General features: G+C 46.0%; 2 protein-coding genes across 6 annotated transcripts in view; one reads left to right on the top strand and one right to left on the bottom strand.

Moving 5' to 3' along the window:
- LOC119951689 (gastrula zinc finger protein XlCGF57.1-like) overlaps positions 1 to 10,359 on the bottom strand; it is a 35,016-nt gene extending 24,657 nt beyond the window's left edge. For 3 of the 4 annotated variants that reach the window (XM_038774919.1, XM_038774920.1, XM_038774922.1), the window contains exons 1-2: positions 10,275 to 10,359; positions 8,498 to 8,790 (exon numbers count right to left, since the gene is read on the bottom strand). The gene's annotated coding sequence lies outside the window, so the exon portion shown is untranslated. Of the gene's footprint in view, positions 1 to 8,497; positions 8,791 to 10,164 lie in introns of all 4 variants that reach the window. The other variant, XM_038774921.1, reaches the window with a different exon arrangement.
- Positions 10,111 to 13,429, top strand: LOC119951691 (zinc finger protein 229-like). Of its 2 annotated transcripts, none has more exons than XM_038774929.1 (2): positions 10,111 to 10,144; positions 11,800 to 13,429. In XM_038774929.1, the coding sequence occupies exon 2, from the start codon at positions 11,907 to 11,909 to the stop codon at positions 13,116 to 13,118; it is 1,212 nt and encodes a 403-aa protein (XP_038630857.1). In that variant the 5' UTR covers positions 10,111 to 10,144; positions 11,800 to 11,906; the 3' UTR covers positions 13,119 to 13,429. The 2 variants fall into 2 exon arrangements, with proteins under 2 accessions (XP_038630857.1, XP_038630856.1); XM_038774928.1 differs by lacking the exon at positions 10,111 to 10,144 and adding an exon at positions 10,446 to 10,680.
- The last annotated feature ends 5,522 nt before the right edge of the window (positions 13,430 to 18,951 follow it).

Below are 18,951 nucleotides of genomic sequence, written 5' to 3'. Positions count from 1 at the left end.
TGAGGCAATTTTCCTTCACATTCAGAGATCATCAAATTTTAATGTTTCTGTCCAGTTTCTGAGAGGTGACTTTGCACCTGTCAGGTGAATCCGATAGCTGCTACACTTTACAGCAGATAAAACAAAGAAGTGTTTTACCTGCTGGAATTCTTGACTCTTGAGATGGCCAAATTTTAACTGAGGGGAAGGATGGAGGGGTTCTACAAATCATGGGTGTTTTTTATTATGCACTTTCGAGAATTGGATTACTCGAACATTAGGGGGGAGGTTGAAATGAAATGAAATGAAAATTGCTTATTGTCACGAGTAGGCTTCAATGAAGTTACTGTGAAAAGCCCCTAGTCGCCACATTCCGGCGCCTGTCCGGGGAGGCTGGTACGGGAATCGAACCGTGCTGCTGGCCTGCTTGGTCTGCTTTAAAAGCCAGCGATTTAGCTGAGTGAGCTAAACCAGCCCCGGGAGGTTTTGGGGGGTTGGGGGGAGAGGGACACTATGTGTTAAAGGTGACTATGGGTGATTCCTGATTCCTTTTTGTTATTTGTTTATGGTAACATGAGGGCTGCTGTTTGGTGGGAGGATGGGATTGTTGTTATTGATATGGGGATTGACATTGCATTCATTACTGATTATTGCTTATTGTTGGTGGGTGTAAATTTGGGAGAAAATGTGAAAAAGGATAATTAATATATTTTCTTTAAAAAACAAAGAAGTGTTTAGAATTTAATGAGTGTCACTTGCTTTCAATGATGAACATTTACCATGTGTTGTCGTGCAAGTTTCGCAGGAGCCGCAGTGATTAGGTTGGTGGGTTTTGGAAATTGAAAGTTACACATGTGCAGCTTGTGGGATTATTTCACCACACTGTCAATCGCATGCTCCAGGTAACAGCAATTGGTGTTGTCAATGGCTGAAGATGTCGCTTGCGTTGCATGGCAACCTATCATTTTGTTGGAGAAACTTGTGTCCCGTGAAAAGAAAATTTGAAATGAAGTAGAAGTCAAAGGTCTCATTGATAAGCCAGGATTTTTGAAATAAATTTAGTGTGCCCAATTATTTTTTTTCTGCAATTTAGCATGACCCATCCACCTACCCTGCACATCTTTGGGTTGTGGGGGTGAGACCAATGCAGACACGGGGAGAAGATGCAAACTCCACACGGACAGTGACCTGAGGCCTGGATCAAACCTGGGTCCTTGATATCATGAGGCAGCAGTGCTAACCAGTGTGCCACCGTGCCGTCCATAAACCAGGTTAAAAGATACACAAGCAGCTTCCCTGGTGGTCTATTGCTCAGGATTCAGCACTCTCACCGCCACAGAATGGGATTCATCTCAAGCTATGAATTACTTGCTGATTGAATACAGCTCAGTCAGAACCCTAACACAGACCGAGTTGGACAATGTTCATTGTTTCACATGGGCTCTGGAAACCCGCCCCCCTGACACTGACCTGATGCCACAAAATGCCCTTCTGATTGACGGCAGCTCTGGGCAACAGAAAGAGGGCATGATTGGAGCTGCTGGTCCTCCAACCAATCGCAATGATTGAGGGGTGGTGCCCTGCTGGGCGTAGAGCATGCGAAGTGCGAGTAATGGTGATTGAGCAGCGTTTCTTTATTTATAATAATAATGATCTTTATTATTGTCACGAGTAGGCTTACATTAACATTACAATGAAGTTACTTAACAATACAATGAAGCCTGTTCGGGTACACAGAGGGAGAATTAAGAATGTCCAATTGACCTAACAACCACGCCTTTCGGGACTTGTGGAGGAAACCGGATCACCCGGAGGAAACCCACGCAGACGCGAGGAGAACGTGCAGACTCCGAACAGACAGTGACCAGAGCCGGGAATCTACAATCTGTAAGCGTAGCAAATGGAAGCCGCAATGGTTCCAGTGGGTGGGCAGAAAGGCTTCATAAAAGTGCAAATCTCAAACATAGAAAAATAACTTATCACGCCCCTTTTCACCGAATGCTGACACTTCTTTTTTCAAGTTACTGACCCAGGTCACTAGCCATCACTTTTGCAGATAGAAGATAGTGGACGGCAATGGCATGGTGGCCATCTTTGGTGGGGAGGTGGGGGGGGGGGAATACAGAAGGGCGCATTTGCAGCAGCTATGTTTATTGTGGCAGTTTCCTTCAATATTTCCATGATAGAAAGCAAACTACTTGTCATCAAACTGCTTCGCACTTTGAGTTACAATGTCTTGTTGATGAGACAGAACAATCATGTGTGTCCAAGTTCATGACAGCTTTGACAAAGAGTCATCGGACTCGAAACGTTAGCTCTTTTCTCTCCCTACAGATGCTGCCAGACTTGCTGAGATTTTCCAGCATTTTCCCTTTTGTTTCATAGATTTCATAGAATTTACAGTGCAGAAGGAGGCCATTCGGCCCATCGAGTCTGCACCAGCTCTTGGAAAGAGCACCCTACCCAAAGTTAACACCTCCACACTATCCCCATTACCCAGTAACCCCACCCAACACTAAGGGCAATTTTGATCACTAAGGGCAATTTATCATGGCCAATCCACCTAACCTGCACATCTTTGGACTGTGGGAGGAAACCGGAGCACCCGGAGGAAACCCACGCACACACGGGGAGGATGTGCAGACTCCGCACAGACAGTGACCCAAGCCGGAATCGAACCTGGGACCCTGGAGCTGTGAAGCGATTGTGCTATCCACAATGCTACCGTGCTGCCCGTAAATTCATGACAATGCTTTGTATTTATATTGCACCTTTAACATATTAAAACTTTCCAAGTCATTTCACAGAAATGTTACAAAATAAAATTTCACGCTGAGCCATATAACGAGATGTTAGGGCTGGTGACCAAAAGCTTGGTCAAAGAGGGAGGTTTTAAGGAGAATCAAAGGAGGAAAGTGAGGTGGAAAGGTTTAAAGAGGAACGTCCAGAGTTTGTTGCCCAGGCAAATGAACAAGCAATCACCACTGATCATAGAATTTCATAGAATGTACAGTGCAGAAGGAGGCCATTCGGCCCATCGAGTCTGCATTGGCTCTTGGAAAGAGCATCCCACTTATGCTCACACCTCCACCCTATCCCCGTAACCCAGTAACCCCACCTAACCTAAGGGCAATTTAGCATGGCCATTCCACCTAACCCTGCACATCTTTGGACTGTGGGAGGAAACCGGAGCACCCAGAGGAAACCCACGCAGACACGGGGAGAACATGCCGACTCCGCACAGACAGTGCCGGGAATCCAACCTGGGACCCTGGAGCTGTGAAGCAACTGTGCTAACCACTATACTACCATGCTGCCCAATGGTGGAGCAATTAAAATCAGGAATGTTCAAGAGGTCGGAATTAGATGAGCGTAGAGATCTCGGAGGCTGTGTGCCTGGAGGACATTACAGAGATAGGGACAACATTGGCCAAAACATTGGGGGAAACAGGGATGAGACTCCAAATTGAAGTCTTTGTAGGTCAGTGAGCACAGGGGTGATGGGTGAACAAGACTTGGTGTGAGTAAACACAAGGGCAGCAGAGTTTTGCATGAGCTCAAGATTCAAGGAGCAGGTGAACAGCTCCTCACCAGTGTGAGTTAGCTGGCGTTCAGAGAGTGGCGATGATCGTATGAACCCAGTCACGCAGAGAGAGTACCTGAACAGTCTCTCATCAGTGTGAACATGTTAATGGTATATCAGTGCACAATGTAAATACATAGACATAGGGTGAAGCATGCGCAGTGTACTACTATTCAATGGAGAAGATGCATGGAGATATCTGTTCATCCATAAGAGGGCCATTCAGGAGTCTGGTAACAGTGGGAAAGAAGCTTTATTTGAAACTGTTAGTGCGTGTTCTCCGACTTTTGTATCTCCTGCCTGATCGAAAAGAGAATAATCTGGATGTTAGGGATCTTTGATTATGCCGCCCGCTTTCCCAAGGGAGCGGGAGGTATACTCAGAGTCAATGGATGGGAGGCAGGTTTGTGTGACGGACTGGGTTGTGTTCATGACGCTCTGTAGTTTCTTACGGTCTTGGACCGAGTAGTTGCCATACCAGGCTGTGATGCAGCCAGCTTTCTATGGTGCATCTGTAAAAATTGGTAACAGTCAATGTGGACATGCCGAATTTCCTTAGTTTCCTGAGGATGTATAGACATTGTTGTGCTTTCTTAGTTGTAGCATCAACACAGGTGGACCAGGACAGATTGTTGGTGATGTGCACACCTACATATTTGAAGCTGTCAACCATCTCCATCTCGGCACCTTTGATGCTGACAGTGGTATGTACAATATTTTGCTTAGTGAAGTCAATGACCAACTCCTTAGTTTTGCTGACGTTGAGGGAGATATTGTTGTTGTTACACCAGACCTCTAGGTTCTCTATCTCCCTCCTGTACTCTGACTCATCGTTGTTCGAGTCCTGACGCACTACGGTTGTCATCAGCAAAATGTCAGATAGAGTTGGGGTCGGATTTTGCCACACAGTCATGTGTGTACAGGGAGTATAGTAGGGGACTAAGTATGCAGCCTTGCGGAGCCCCAGTATTGAGGACTATAATGGAGGAGGGCTTGTTGTTTATTCTTACTGATTGTTGTCTGTGGATCAGGAAGTCGAGGATCCAGTTGCAGAGGAAGGGGCCAAGTCCCAGAGTTTAGAGTTTTGATATGAGCTGGAGAGGGATTATGATGTTGAAGGCAGAGCTGTAGTCAATGAATAGGAGTCTGACATCGGAGTCCTTGTGTCGAGATGCTCCAGGGATGAATGTAGGGCCAGAGAGAAACCGTCTATTGTGGATCGGTTGTGACGGTATGCGAATTGCAGTGGATCAAGGCATTCTGGGAGTGTTGAGTTGATGTGTCTCATGACTAATCTCTCGAAGCACTTCATAATGATGGATGTCAAAGCCACAGGACAGTCGTCATTGTGGCACATTGCCTGGTTCTTTCGCATCGGTATAATGGTGGTCTTGAAATAGGTGGGAATCTTGGAACGGAGTAGGGATAGGTTCAAGATGTCCACGAACACACCCACCAGTTGAACTTAGAGCTTGGATAAGTACTTGAAACTATGATGTTGTTGCCATTACAGAGACCAGGTTGAGGGAAGGACAGGATTGGCAGCTAAACGTTCCAGGATTTAGATGTTTCAGGTGGGATAGAGGGGGGTGTAAAAGAGGTGGCGGAGTTGCGCGACTGATTAGGGAGAATACCACAGCTGTACTACGGGAGGACACTTCAGAGGGCAGCGAGGCTATGCGTAGAGATCAGGAATATGAAAGGTACAGTCACAATGTTGGGGGTTTACTACAGGCCTCCCAACAGCCAGAGGGAGATAGAAGAGCAGATAGGTAGACAGATTTTGGAAAAGAGTGAAAGCAACAGGGTTGTGATGATGGACTTCAACTTTCCCAATATTGACTGGGAATCACTTAGTGCTGGGGGCTTGGATGGGGCAGAGTTTGTAAGGAGCATCCAGGAGGCCTTCTTAAAACAATATGGAGATAGTCCAACTAGGGAAGGGGCTGTACTGGACCTGGTATTGGGGAATGAGCCCGGCCAGGTGGTAGAAGTTTCAGTAGGGGAGCATTTCGCGAACAGTGACCACAATTCAGTAAGTTTTAAAGTGCTGGTAGACAAGGATAAGAGTGGTCCTAGGGTGAATGTGCTAAATTGGGGGAAAGCTAATTATAACAATATTAGGTGGGAACTGAAGAACCTAGATTGGGGGCGGATGTTTGAGCGTAAATCAACATCTGACATAGGGGATGCTTTCAAATGTCAGTTGAAAGGAATTCAGGACCGGCATGTTCCTGTGCGGAAGAAGGATAAATACGGCAAATTTCGGGAACCTTGGATAATGAGAGATATTGTAGGCCTCGTCAAAAAGAAAAAGGAGGCATTTGTCAGGGCTAGAAGACTGGGAACAGACGAAGCATGTGTGGAATATAAGGGAAGTAGGAAGGAACTTAAGCAAGGAGTCAGGAGGGCTAAAAGGGGTCACGAAACTCATTGGCAAATAGGGTTGAGGAAAATCCCAAGGCTTTTTACATGTACATAAAAAGCAAGAGGGTAGCCAGGGAAAGGGTTGGCCCACTGAAGGGAGGGAAGGGAATCTATGCGTGGAGCCAGAGGAAATGGGCGAGGTACTAAATGAATACTTTGCATCAGTATTCACAAAAGAGAAGAAATTGGTGGATGTTCAGTCTGGAGAAAGGTGTGTAGATAGCCTGGGTCACATTGAGATCCATGAGATCCAAAAAGACGAGGTGTTGGGCATCTTGAAAAATATTAAGGTAGATAAGTCCCAAGGGCCTGATGGGATCTACCCCAGAATACTGAAGGAGGCTAGAGAGGAAATTGCTGAGGCCTTGACAGAAATCTTTGGATCCTCACTGTCTTCAGGTGATGTCCGGGAGAACTGGAGAATAGCCAACATTGTTCCTTTGTTTAAGAAGGGTAGCAAGGATAACCCAGGGAACTACAGGCTGGTGAGCCTTTCGTCAGTGGTAGGGAAATTACTTTGAGACAGGAGACAGGATCTGCTCCCATTTGGAGGCAAATGGACGTATTAGTGAGAGGCAGCACGGTTTTGTGAAGGGGAGGTCGTGTCTCACTAACTTGATAGAGTTTTTCGAAGAGGTCACAAAGATGATTGATGCAGGTACGGCAGTGGATGTTGTCTATATGGACTTCAGTATGAGGAAATGAACAGAAAGGCATGATGTGTAGTTAGGCCAAGTTAGGAGTAAAATCTTACTACAGTAGAATAAGGAGTGAGGTTAGCAGACTTTCAAACATCTCTAGCTTAGGCTGGAGAAAATGGGTACCAGCCTAATTGCCTGTAACTGGGATTTCGCAAAGCATGAAGAGGGGGGATGGGCAGCCACTAGGACTATTTCTTTGTTACAGTGGATACTAGGAAAAGGGGCCTCAGGCCAGATTAAGGAATACGGGGAAACCTATGGGAGCTTTGCATTTGCCACCGTTGCCTTATTTGGTCGTGTGTACGTGAAACTTGATGCTACCTGAATGTATATGAAATGAGATGCTTTGTCCCTTTGTCCTCACTCGCTCTGGAAGTTTCAAGAGACATGTAGACTCCTGCCTTTTTATCAGAGTGAGTGGAGCTTGCAAGCTGTTTGAAATAAATGGTAATTGATACCTATAAATCTGACTCAGAGTTCACTGAGACCAGACTGAGGACAAAAAGAACTCAAAATCGTCAAGTAAGGCCTTTGACAAGGTCCCTCATGGCGGACTGGTACAAAAGGTGAAGTCACACGGGATCAGGGGTGAGCTGGCAAGATGGATACAGAACTGGCTAGGTCATAGAAGGCAGAGAGTAGCAATGGAAGGGTGCTTTTCTGATTGGAAGGCTGTGACTAGTGGTGTTCCGCAGGGATCAGTGCTGGGCCCTTTGCTGTTCGTAGTATATATAAATGATTTGTAGAAAACCGTAACTGGTCTGATTAGTAACTTTGCAGATGACACAAAGGTTGGTGGAATTCCGGATAGCGATGAGCACTGTCAGAGGATACAGCAGGATTTAGATTGTTTGGAGACGGGCGGAGAGATGGCAGATGGAGTTTAATCCAGACAAATGTGAGGTAATGCATTTTGGAAGGTCTAATGCAGGTAGGGAATATACAGTGAATGGTAGAACCCTCAAGAGTATTGACAGTCAGAGATCTAGGTGTACAGGTCCACAGGTCACTGAAAGGGACAACACAGGGGGAGAAGGTAGTCAAGAAGGCATACTGCATGCTTGCCTTCATTGGCCGGGGCATTGAGTATAAGAATTGGCACGTCACATTGCAGCTGTATAGAATCTTAGTTAGGCCACACTTGGAGTATCGTGTTCAATTCTGGTCGCCACACTACCAGAAGGATGAGGAGGCTTTAGAGAGGGTGCAGAAGAGATTTACCAGGATGTTGCCTGGTATGGAGGGCAGTAGCTTTGAGGAGCGGTTAAATAAACTCAGTTTGTTCTCACTGGAACGACAGAGGTTGAGGGGCGCCCTGATAGAGGTCTACAAAATTATGAGGGGCATAGACAGAGTTGGTAGTCAGAGGCTTTTGCCCAGGGTAGAGGGGTCAATTACTAGGAGCATAGATTTAAGGTGCGAGGGGCAAGGTTTAGAGGAAATGTACGAGGCAAGTTTTTTTACACAGAGGGTAGCGGGTGCCTGGAACTTGCTACCGGAAGAGGTGGTGGAAGCAGGGACGTTGGCGACATTTAAGGGGCATCTTGACAAATACATGAATAGGATCGGAATAGAGGGATATGGACTCAGGAAGTGTAGAAGATTTGAATTTAGGTGTTCAGGTTCTCGCGTAGGGTCGCTGCCATTTTGTGGATGTTTAGCCTGGGTTTGGGTCGCAGGCAGAGTCTCCCTGGGTCAGGTTGGGTGGGGTCGTATGTTCGGTTCAAACTTTGGTAGTCTGGTTGGGCGTTTCTGGAATCGGGACTTGGAGGAGGTCTGGTTGGGCCTTCAGTTGGCTTCTCCTTACCTTCATCTGCCGGTATGTCGGGGCTCTGGGTGGGTCTCTCCGTGTCGGACCGGGACTCGTGGTCGGGGGCTGTGTCAGGCGTTCTGGGATACGGTCGGACACTGCGGGGGTCAGGGTTGCTTCCTAGGCTGGGTCGGGTACTCCAAGTCGATTACTACACAAGGACGGGGTCGGACGTCCATGTCGGGCCTCTTCCACTTCCAGGTTGAGGCCAGGGCTGGTCGCTGGGGGAGTCCTGCCGGGTCAGGTTGGGTCATGTGGGCCGGCCCACATACGTCGGAGGATCTTCAGACCTGTAAGTAAACATAAAAGAGAAAAGTTAGAGATGGTGTTAGTGTTAGAATTAAGTTTTAAAAGGTTAGTATAGTTGTAAGAGATGTAGAAAGAGGATGTGTATGGCAGCTCGGTGGCGCAGTGGTTACCACTGCTGCCACACAACGCCGAGGTCCCAGGATCCCTCGGTCACTGTCCATTTGGAGTTTGCACATTGTCCCCATGTCTGCGTGTGTCTCACCCCCACAACCCAAAAGATCTGCAGGGTAGGTGGATTGGCTGTGCTAAATTGCCCCTTAATTGGAACAAAAAATAATTGGATACTCTAAATATATATATAAAAGAAAGAGGATTTGTGGGAGAGAGCTCGCAGAGGGTTGCCACGCTCCGGCACCATCAGTGGCGATAATCTATTCACCTTCCACTGAGTGGAAAGTCACTCAGGCATCCACAAACCAGAGAATTCATAGTGGTGAGAGACGGTTCATCTGTTCCAAGTGTGGAATGGGACTCACTCAGTCATCCCATCTGAACACACACCAGCGAGTTCACCAATACGGACAATTTAGATTTTGCTGTTAATCACAACCAGGACTGAACCATGTTTATTCGGGTCTGTTTCTGCTGGTGTTAATAAACTGCAATCCGATTGTAAGTGATAAGATTCTGGATAAAATTCAAATAAACAGCTTGGTATTAAAGCTTTTTAATATCTTTTTAGATATCCTTTTTAAATGCTGTCCCTCTCCCCGTCTCCTCCATCCACACCTCCAACAGCAATAACTGTTTCTTTCACCTACCTCCATTAAATGGCTGCACTGTTACCCAGCATTCGCGGTGAGCCAGAATGTGCCCTATCCTCACAATGTGGAGATGCTGGCGTTGGACTGGAATGAGCACAGTAAGAAGTCTTACAACACCAGGTTAAAGTCCAACAGGGGTTAAAGTCCAACAGGTCTGTTTTGAATCACTAGCTTTCGGAGCACTGCTCCTTCCTCAGGTGAATGAAGACGTGGGTTCCAGAAATATATATATAGACAAAGTCAAAATGCAAGACGATACTTTGAATGCGAGTCTTTTCAGGAAATTAAGTTAATTACCTGCAAAGACTCGCATTCAAAGTATCCTCTTGCATTTTTGACTTTGTCTGTATATGTGTTTCTGGAACCTACCTCTTCATTCACCTGAGGAAGGACCAGTGCTCCGAAAGCTAGTGATTCAAAACAAACATGTTGGACTTGAACCTGGTGTTGCAAGACTTCTTACTGTCCTATCCTCACGACTGCCTTCTCCGCAGGCGCAATGGTGAATTGTGAGTTGAGCATGCGCAGTATGGTTTGTGAAATGCTCATGCGCGGTGTGGACGCAGCAGAGGTAGGAAAGTGGAATGTCACCTCTAAAATCAAGAAGGAACGGCCGGATGGTCGGAGAGTAATAGAGGCGGCTGAGTGGGTGGGAAGGCTTCATAAACACCGAGCGGATGCCGTTAAATCAAAATACGAACCGATCGGTGCTGCATTCGAACCAAACGGGCCCACGGCGGCAACTTCCTGAATTGGAGGCCCGAGTTAACGGCCGCCATCTTTCGGGGGGGGGGGGGGGCGGGGCGCAGGGGCGCAGGGGCGCAGTGAGGCACACGTGCTCCAGGCAGCAGCAGGAGACACTGTGAATATCGTGGACTGGCACTGACAGATTTTGGAAATTCCTTTTGCAAGGGTTTAGGAGGGAAGCATTTACACACAGGAAACTCAAACCAAGAGAAATGTTTGTCGATTCTCAATTTATTTTTCTGGACTGACATTAATGACTTTTTTCAGGATATTTGAAGGTCAGGTTTTAAAGGTGGAAAACTCAACCCAAATGCCAGATCAAAACCTGACACAAGTCACTCAATTAATCAGAATCTGAATGTAAGTGCATCTGTGGAATAAGAGTCCTGTGTAACTGGAAATGGGGAAGAGCAACGTCATCAGGGATTTGAAAGCAAGGATGAAAGTTTGAAATAAAAAAGTGAAATGAAAAAGGAAAATACTGGGTAAATTCAGCAGGTCTAGCAGCAGCAAATGACCCTACTGCACAACTGATATAATGAGAATTTTAAATTGTGTTGCTATTTAACCGGGAGCCTGTGTAGGTCAATGAGGACATTCTGGTGGGTAAATGAATGTGACTCAGTGCAGAGGACAAGGATGTAGATAGAGAGGCCGGTCAGAAGGGCTTTCAAATCATCAACTCTGCAGTTAATTAAGGACTGCATGAGAGTTTCAGAAATGTGATATGGCCAAGTCGAGCAATGTACCTGAGATAAATAACCCGTTCCTGGAGATGGCACAGATATATTTTCATTTAATTTCATATATGGCCAGAAGCTCAAGCGGTGGTGAAATATTTCACCTCGGTTGTGAACAGTCTGGTTCAGTGCCATACAGTTGTCAAAGGAGCCTATGTTTAGGGGATGAAGTTTGTAGCTCAGACTGAAGACAATGGCTTCGGTCTTCCCAATATTTAAATGAATGGAGTAAGTCTTTGTTCATCCAGTACTGGATCTCAGATAAATAAAGATGCTGTGTGACTTGGAGGGAAACATGGAGGTGTCGGTTTTCACATACACCTGTTACCCTGATCCTTCTAGGTGGTGGAGTTTGATTTGGTATATTCCGTCAAAGTTCTGGTAGGGTTGTAATCTGAAAATTAGTCCATCACCTTTGACCCAACCACCCTCATATTTTGTCTTTCTGTCCCTGTTGATGACTCTGTCTGTCTCTCTCTCTCTCTCTCTCCCTCCCCATCTCTGCTCTTATAGAGGATAGGAACCTGTGTATGCCCAGACCAGGTGTCAGGTCCCCTTCCCTGAAAGAGAACAATGAACCAGTTGGGTTTTTACAACAATCCAGCAGCTTTCATGGTCACTTTTTCCCAGTGCCAACCCTCGAGTTACCAGATTCATTCAATGCAATTTTGCAACCTGCCTTTGTATTTTTGTTGGTTCTCTCTCACTCCCTTTTTTTTGTGTTTAATCAATTTGACAGGGTATCAGAAGTGGAGGATTTGCAGTCGGAATCTAAAACTAAACATCAATGAGGATGTGACAGAGTTGCCCAATTCATCGTAATCTGAGTATCATTGGATTTTGAACATGGAAGGAAAAAGCATCGTTCACAGCGGGGAGAAACTGTACATGTGTTCTATGTGTGGACGAGGCTTCAGCCAGTCATCTGGCCTGTCAAAACATAAATGCTGTCACAATGCGGAGAAACCGTGGAAATGTGAAGATTGTAGCAAGGGATTCACATGTCCATCTGAGCTAAAGATTCATCGTCGCAATCACACTGGGGAGAGACCATTCACCTGTTCCAAGTGTGGGAAAGGATTTATTCGATCATCCCATCTGATGACACACCAGCGAGGTCACACTGAGGAGAAACCCTTCACCTGCTCTGATTGTGGAAAGGGATTCATTAATTCATCTGCCCTGATGAGACACCAAATTGTTCACACTGGTGAGAGACCGTTCAGGTGCTCACACTGTGGCACTTGTTTCAAGCGTTCATTTGACCTCACAATACACCAGCGCGTTCACACTGGAGAGAGACCGTTTACTTGCTCCCAGTGTGGGAAGGGATTCATTCGATCATCTACATTGCTGAAACATCAGCGAGTTCACACAGATGAGAGACCTTTTAAATGTCCTGAATGTTTAAAGTGCTTCAAGAGTTCTCAGGACCTGATATCCCATCAACGAGTTCACACTGATAAGAAACCTTTTAAATGTCCAGACTGTGGGAAGTTGTACAAATGTTCCAGGGAACTCATGTCCCATCAACGTGTTCACACCGATGAGAGACCTTTTAAATGCCCAGACTGTGAGAAATGCTATAAATGTTCCAGGGAACTGATGTCCCATCAGCGGGTTCACACTGACGAGAGACCTTTTAGGTGCTCTTACTGTGGGATTGGGTTCAGACACTCATTTCATCTCACTGTACACCAGCGAGTTCACACTGGGGAGAGCCCTTTTAAATGCCTGGAGTGTGGGAAGTGTTATAAAAGTTTCCAGGAACTGACATCCCATAAACATGTTCACAGTGATGAGAGACCGTTTGTGTGCTCTCACTGTGGGACTGGGTTCAAGCGTTCATCTCAACTCACTGCACACGAGCGAATTCACACAGGGGAGAGACCCTTTATCTGTTCAGTATGTGGGAAGGGATTCACTCGGTCATTCAACTTGAAGATACACCAAAGAGTTCACACTGATGAGAAACCTTTTAAATGCCTCAATTGTGGGAAGTGCTATAAGAAGTCCCAGGACTTGATGTCCCATCAACGTATTCACACTGACGAGTGACACCTTTCCAGTGCTCTCACTGTGGGACAGGGTTCAGTCGATTATCTCAGCTCACTGCACATGAGCAACTACACACTGGGGGAGATTGTTTACCTGCTCTGAATGTGGGAAGACATTCATTGATTTCTCATAGCTGCTGTCAGAACAGCGGATTCACAACTGATTGTAAATCTATCGATTTTGTATTAATCACACTCAAGTCTGGTCTATTCTCATTGGGGTATGTTTCTGCTGATGGTAATGGACTCTAGTCCAATGACACTGGTTCATATTGTGGATTACAGTGAAATAAATTAGCTTTGTGTTATTCACAGAGTGTGCTAATTCTTTTTAATATCTTCAACCCAAGTTACATCTGAATTGGGAACAAGAGTAGGACACTCGGCCCAACAAGCTGCTCCTCCATTCAATAAGATCCTGGCTGATCTGATTGAATCCCAACTCCACATTCCTGCCTCCCTGCTTAACAGAAATGTATCCACCTCAGCCTTCAAAATATTTAAAGACTCTCCTTCACATGTCTTTTGAGGAGAAGAGTTCCAAATATTCACCACCCTCTCTGAGAAAAAGCTTGGGTCACTGTGTGGAGTCTGCATGTTCTGCCCATGTCTGCGTGGGTTTCCTCCCACAAGTCCCAAAAGCTGTCAGGTAATTTGGACATTCCGAATTCTCCCTCTGTGTACCCAAACAAGCGTCGGAATGTGGCGACTAGGGGCTTTTCACAGTAACATCATTGCAGTTGTTTTTTTTCCATGTCTTTTTTTAAAACCCAATTATTTTTTCCAATTAAGGGGCAATTTAGCATGGCCAAACTGCCTACCCTGCCCATCTTTGGGTTGTGGGGGTGAAACCCATGCAGACATGGGGAGAATGTACAAACCCCAAACGGACTGTGACCCAGGGCTGGGATTCGAACCCGGGTCCTCAGCGCCGCAGACCCACTGCTAACCACTGCGCCACATGCCGCCCACTTCATTGCAGCGTTAATGTAAGTCTCCTTGTGACAATAAAGATTATTATTAAATTCTCCTTATTTTGGTCTTAAATGAACGATTAGGGCAGCATGGTAGCACAGAGGTCAGCACAGTTGCTTCACAACTCCAGGGTCCCAGGTTTGATTCCCGGCTTGGGTTACTGTCTGTGCGGAGTCTACACGGGTTTGCGTCGGTTTCCTCCGGGTGCTGCGGTTTCCCCCAAAGATGAGCAGGTTAGGTGGATTGGCCGTGCTAAATTTTCCTTAGTGTCCAAAAAAACGGTTCGGTTGGGTTACGGGATAGTGTGTAGTCGTGGGTTAAGTAGGGTGCTCTTGCAGCCCAGTGGTGACAGCCACCCTCCAATCCTGGAACCAACTGCGGCAGCAATTTGGCCTGACCAAAATGTCGGACAAGGCTCCCATCTGCAACAACCATATGTTCACACCAGCACTGACAGGCAGGACGGAGGGACACTGACAGTCAGGGACCTATACACGGAGGGCAGAATCGCAACACTGGACGAACTGACAGAGAAATTTCGGCTAGCCAGGGGGAACGAGCTATGGTACCTGCAGCTCAAAAACTTCTTACGAAAGGAGATAAGGATGTACCCACAACCGCCACGACAGACACTACTGGAAGACCTACTGGACACAAGTATCCTAGAGAAAGGGAACTGTAGCGACATGTATGACCGAATGGTAGAAAGGGACGACACCGTACTGGACACAACAAGAAAGAAATGGGAGGATGACCTGGGGATTGAGATAGGAGCACTGCATAGGGTCAATTCCACCTCCAAGTGCGCAAGGCTCAGCCTGACACAACTAAAAGTGGTACATAGAGCCCACTTAACAAGAAAACTTATGAGTAGGTTCTTCCCGGAGGTGGAGGACAGATGTGAACGGTGCCAAAGAGGTCTGGCCAACCACGCCCACATGTTCTGGTCTTGCCCCAGACTTGTGGAGTACTGGACAGCCTTCTTCGAGGCTATGTCCAAAGTGGTGGGGGTGAGGGTGGAGCCATGCCCGATAGTGGCGGTCTTCGGGGTTTCAGACCAGCCAGATCTATTCCTGGGGAGGAGGGCGGACGCCCTTGCCTTTGCCTCCCTGATCGCCCGCCGTAGAATCCTGTTTGGCTGGCGGTCAGCAGCACCACCCAGAGCTGCAGACTGGCTGTCCGACCTCTCGGAATCTCTCCAAATGGAGAAAATCAAATTCGCCATCCAAGGGTCAGACGACGGCTTCCACAGAACGTGGGAGCCATTCATGCAATTGTTCCGGGATCTGTTTGTGGCCAACGAACAAGAGGAAGAATAGTCGGGTGGCCAAGAATCAAGGGAAAATGGACGGGAATCGGGGGAAGGTAGCCGGGGGGGGTGGGCTACGGGTTCCTTATGGGGGTTTGTTCTCATGGTTTTACGCTTATTTCTTTTTCTTGTTAATTTATTGTTTTTGTATTGGAGGGGAGGGGTTACTGTTTTTCTCTGTTGTGATGAAATTTGTTGTTGAAAACTTGAATAAAAATTATCCCAAAAGAAAAGGAAGGACAAAGCCGCAAGCGACAGTTTGATGGCAAGCTAAGGCCCAAAACCAAATTGTAAATAAATGCCTACAAACATGTGCCTCGGCCATATTGGGGAATGTAAAATATGTATGCCGGTTAAAGGGGCGGCCACAGTTGTTATTATGAAGATGCTTACCTGTAAATATACATGTTAATTTTTGCGTGTTTTTATTTCTAATAATTTGTAATTTGTTGGATATAAAATATGAAAACTCAATAAAAAACATTCCCAAAAAATATAAAGCAGGGTGCTCTTTCCAAGGGCCGGTGCAGACTCGATGGGCCGAATGACCTCCTGCTCTGTAATTTCTATGATTCCTTATTTTTAAACAGTGACCCCTCATTCTGGATTCTCCGACAAGAAGAAATGCCCTCTCCACATTTAACCTGTTACAAACCTTCAGGATCTTAAAGGTTTTGATCAAGTCATCTCTTACTCTTCTAAACTGCAGCGGATACAAATCTAACCTGTCCAAACATTCTTCAGTAGACAACTCGCTCATTCCAGGTAATAGTGTGGTAAACCTCTGAACTACTTCCATTGTGTTTACATCTTTCAATCGGTGGGAATTTTTTTTGGGTGGGGGGGAGGAGAAGGATAATAAAACAGGAGTCTGAGCACGAGGGCAGGGAGTTTGCAGGGGTGGAAAAAAACTGCGGGAGGTGGGAATTTAGAGGGAGAAATATTGGAAGGGGAATTACAAATATAGGGATTTTAAGAGATGCATAAGGTATTTAAGATTCAGGTGCTCCTTAACCCAGAGCCTTTGTAGATCCGTGATGGGTGAACAAGACTTGGTGTGAGTAAACACTCTGCTGCCGAGTTTTGGATGACCTCAAGATTACAGGGTGGTTGAATTTGGGAGGTCAGCCAGGAGTGCACTAGAATAGTTAAGTCTGGAGGTAAACATGGATGGATGAGTTTCAGTAGCAGATGAGCTGAGACTTGGGTTGATTTGAGCGATGTTACTGAGTGGTAATAGGCAGTTTTGGTGATGATGTGGATATGTGGTTGGATAATTATATTGGGGTAAGATATTTTGTCCTTGCTGCGAACAGTTTGGTTCAACGTGAAACTGTTCCAAGGGAATGCAATGACAATGCTGGCTCTAAGTGGAGGTTGTAGAAGGGAGGAATTTTCTACTGATCCATTTCCAGATATATAAGTCAAGACAGTGTGTGTGACTTGGACGAGAACATGAACGTGTTGTTCCTTCCAAGTGGGAAGATTGAGGACTTGGGCGGCTCTGTCAAATTTATTGTTGAGATCTTGACATCTAAAATCTCTGTCCCTTACGTCATTCCTACTTTCCACTCCTGATATCTCTGTCACTCTGTACTCTCATTTCTCCATAATCCCACCACCACTCCCCATGTCCCCTCTCTCATTGTCTCTCCTTCCTATAATTCAAAATCTTGTGTGGCCCCAGACTAGAAGGCAGATGCTGTTCATTGATGGTCATTACTGAACCAGTTTGGTTTTCACAATAATTCAACAGCTTTCATGGTCACATTTTCCTAGTGCTGGCCCCACAAATTACTAGATTCATTCAGCTCAATTTCACAAGCTGCTTTTGTGTTTTTCTGGGTTCTTTCTCACTCACTTTTTTCTGTTTTAATTCAATTTCTCACAGTATTAGAAAGGGAGGGTTCAAACATCAACATGAATGAATTGCCCAATGTGTTGAACCGGAATACCATTGGATGTTGAAAATGGAAGGAAAATGCAGCGTTCACAGCCGGGAGAAACAGTACACATGTGTATTGGCGAGGCTTCAACCAATCATCAGCCCTGTCAAAACATAAAAGCATTCACAACATGCAGTAGCTGTAGAAATGGGATTGTGGGAAACGATTAATTCCCCCATCAAAGCTGGAAATTCATGGCGCAGTAACAGTGTAGAGAGGCCACATGCCTGCTCAGAGTGAGGAAGGGATTCATTCAGACATTCCACCTGCTAAAACACCAGCGGGTTCACCCTTCAGAATGGCCGCTCACCTGCTCCCAAGTGTAGGAAGGGATCTATTTATTCATCCAACCTGAGTGTGCAAAGAGTTCAGAGTGACAAGAGACTTTTCAAATGTCCACACTGTGAGAAGTGCTCTAAAAGTTCCCAGGAACTGATGCACCATCAATGTGTTCACGCTGATGAGAGATCGTTCATAGATCATAGAATTTACAGTGCAGAAGGAGGCCATTCGGCCCATCGAGTCGAACCGGCTCTTGGAAAGAGCACCCTACCCAAGGTCAACACGTCTACCCTATCCCCATCACACAGTAACCCCACCCAACACTAAGCGCAATTTTGGATACTAAGGGCAATTTATCATGGCCAATCCACCTAACCTGCACAACTTTGGACTGTGGGAGGAAACCGGAGCACCCGGAGGAACCCACGCACACACGGGGAGGATGTGCAGACTCCGCACAGACAGTGACCCAAGCCGGAATCGAACCTGGGACCCTGGAGCTGTGGAGCAATTGTGCTATCCACAATGCTACCGTGCTGCCGCTGTTCATCTCACTCTTTGTGGGACTGGATGAAAGGAATCATCTCCCCTCTCTCCACACCAGTGCTCTCTCACTGAGGAAAGGGCATTCACCTGAAACAACTGGGGAAAGTTTGATTAAATCATCCCACCTTCTGCACACCCGCATTCACAACAAATTAGTGATTTGATTTTTCTGTTAATCACATCCAGAGTTGACCCATGTTCATTGAGGTCTTTTTCTGTAGATGTTAATCTCCAGCTTAAAATAAGTTTTTTTTAAATGTTCTGGAAAAATGTCAAATAAATCAGCTTAACATTTGTTTTTTTGAAAATATCTAATACAATTCAGCTCCTTTGAAGGGCTCTTCCTCTCCCCATTTTCTTCATCCTCACCTCCAAGTGTAGTCACTGATGGAGCTTCTTTGACACTAAGATTGAGACAATCAGGTCAGCTGCCTCTGCTGTTACCCTCCCTTTCACTGGCACATGCTTCTCCCCGATGTCCTGGCAAATCTGCCACCTTTCTAACCACCGTTCCCCCCTCCCAAAATCTTGGTAACCTGCCAAACCCATGACCAACTAGAGCATGATGTTTGGATCCTCCTATTTTTTTCACCTGCAAGTTATTTGTAACTAAGATTGAGACAACCTCATAGGAAACAGTGAGGACATGGTGATCACACTTTTGTAAATTTGATGTGAAATCAATTCCCTAAATAAATGATGTTTATATCGGTATAGATAACCCAAGTTCAATTCTTCCTGTCATCTGAGCCAGGGAAAATTTGTTCATGAAAGCA

This window comes from Scyliorhinus canicula, chromosome 17 (assembly GCF_902713615.1).
Source record: "Scyliorhinus canicula chromosome 17, sScyCan1.1, whole genome shotgun sequence".
Taxonomy (NCBI): Eukaryota; Metazoa; Chordata; class Chondrichthyes; order Carcharhiniformes; family Scyliorhinidae; genus Scyliorhinus; species Scyliorhinus canicula.
The sequence above is the reverse complement of the archived record's forward strand: the minus strand, read 5'-3'. Positions and strand labels throughout refer to the sequence as shown.

What these genes read in the sequence shown, in the direction of transcription:
- LOC119951691 (XM_038774929.1), top strand. Translation starts at nt 11,907, where the DNA reads ATGGAAGGAAAAAGCATCGTTCACAGCGGGGAGAAACTGTACATGTGT.